Below are 1,863 nucleotides of genomic sequence, written 5' to 3' on the forward strand. Positions count from 1 at the left end.
GCTCCCGTTGCTCATACTGGGGGGCTGCGTGGGGTGCTGGGGCCGCACGCTTCACCCCCTCCAACCTCCTGCCTGCAGCACAGGGGGGGAAATCGGTTACCGTCCCCTTACAGCCAGGCGTGATGGGGGAAGGAAATCAAATCAGAGCGATCTTGGATAAAAGCCTCCGTGGAAGCCGAGCGGCAGAGAACAAAGTCTCTGCTCGTATTTGGTTAATGACTGCGGGCCAGGCTGCGCCCGGTAATTGATTTCCTTTCTCCGGGCTATTTTCAGCCGCTTAGGTGTGTGCAAAAGCTCCGCTCCGTAATAGCTCCCCAGCTCCGGTGGCGCGGGGAGCAGGACCCGTTAATTGGGGCTGCAGGGGTGTCCCCGTCGGGGGGGGCGAAGGCTCCCTGTGCCCACGGGGGTGTCCTGGGTCCCGTCTCCCAGCGCGTGGGGACAAGGTGATGCAGTGGGGCCGTGCATCGATGGGCGCTTCGTGCGTGGGTGCGTGTGAGCCCCGAGGGTGGGGGCGGTTTGGGTCCCACGGGGCAACTCATGGGCTGCGCCGGGGGCTCTGCACCAGCCCCTTCCCGGGGTGAGGGTTTGGAGGGGACGTGGCAGCGAGGACGTGGCAGGGGGATGCGCAGGGGGTCTGTGTGGGGACCATGCATGCCCCTCTGCTGCTGCTGCTGCACGGGCAGGGGAGCATCAGCGAGCGTCCGTCCGTCTGTCCATCCACGTGCATGTGTGTGTTTAGGAGTCACTGTGTGCGCCTGTGATTTATTAACGAGGACACCGCAAGGAGAGCGGGCCCATTAGTCCTGGTGTCCGCATCAGTCCCTGACAGCTCCGTGGAATTGAAATATCTTATTTAAAGCCTCTGGGGATCATTTTTAAATATCAGCTGTGACACTCAAGGACTCATCCCCAAAGGGCATCTTCCCTTCTCCCATGGGGACGGGTGACCCGCGGCACGCCATGTGGGTGGGTGGGTGTCAGCAGGTTTGACGCCAGCCCCGCCGTGCCCACCCCAGCTCGGCGGTGCCACCGGGCGAGACGGGAGCCCCGTGTCCCCGGCACCATCTCCCGCACCGGGGAGGTGGGCACAGGGGCCTGCAGCACTCCCCGGCAGAGGGAACGTGCTTCTCGTGTCTTATGAAAGTTTAATTTACGCTCAGTTATCAAAAGAACAAACAAAGCTCTGCCAAAACAGCCCGCGGCAGGTTTTAATGCAAGATTAGATTTTGGGCAAGGAGGGTTGAGCTTAGTTATTTATTCCCTTTCTGCTTTATCTCGCAGCGCTCCCCGTCGGGGAAGGCGATGCTGTGCTGCCTGCTCATCCCCCCAAGGTCACCCGTCTGCGAGGCCGGGGGCAGGGAGGGGGTCCAGCCCGTTTCGGGAGGTGATGGAGCAGGAGCGCCTGCATCCCTCCTGGGGGTGGGGGTGGTCTGGTGGCAGCGGGGTCCAGCTTGGGGACCCAGGCGATGCTCGGGGGCGATGGGTGAGCTGAGATGTGGTTAACACACGCACACCCCCCTCCAGCAGCTGCTCCTCGGGGAAGGAGCCGGCGCCTGGTGCAGGAGTCGCTGCCCGGCAGTAAATGGGGGGCTTCTGTAGGACCTGCAGCTTCTCCCGGGGGCTGCGATGGTCACTTGGATGTCCCACCACCATCACTGGGGTGGATGGCAGTCAGTCATGGCGTGTGCTGAGGCGGCTCTTCTCTCCCGCAGGTACATGATCACGTCGCTGGACCGCACGCACGCCGGCTTCTACCGCTGCATCGTCCGCAACCGCATGGGAGCCCTGCTGCAGCGCCACACCGAGGTGCAGGTGGCCTGTAAGTGACAGCCCCGCTCGGCGCGGGGACCGGCCGGGGGGAGC

At 63.4% G+C, this 1,863-nt stretch overlaps 1 protein-coding gene across 1 annotated transcript in view; it reads left to right on the forward strand.

The window, feature by feature from the left end:
• SDK2 (sidekick cell adhesion molecule 2) overlaps positions 1-1,863 on the forward strand; it is a 149,715-nt gene that overhangs the window by 110,741 nt on the left and 37,111 nt on the right. Inside the window, 1 exon segment of the mRNA XM_009886542.1 lies at positions 1,713-1,819. Coding sequence (XP_009884844.1) covers positions 1,713-1,819 — 107 coding nt within the window.

Source organism: Charadrius vociferus, unplaced genomic scaffold (assembly GCF_000708025.1).
Source record: "Charadrius vociferus isolate BGI_N301 unplaced genomic scaffold, ASM70802v2 scaffold616, whole genome shotgun sequence".
Classification (NCBI taxonomy): Eukaryota; Metazoa; Chordata; class Aves; order Charadriiformes; family Charadriidae; genus Charadrius; species Charadrius vociferus.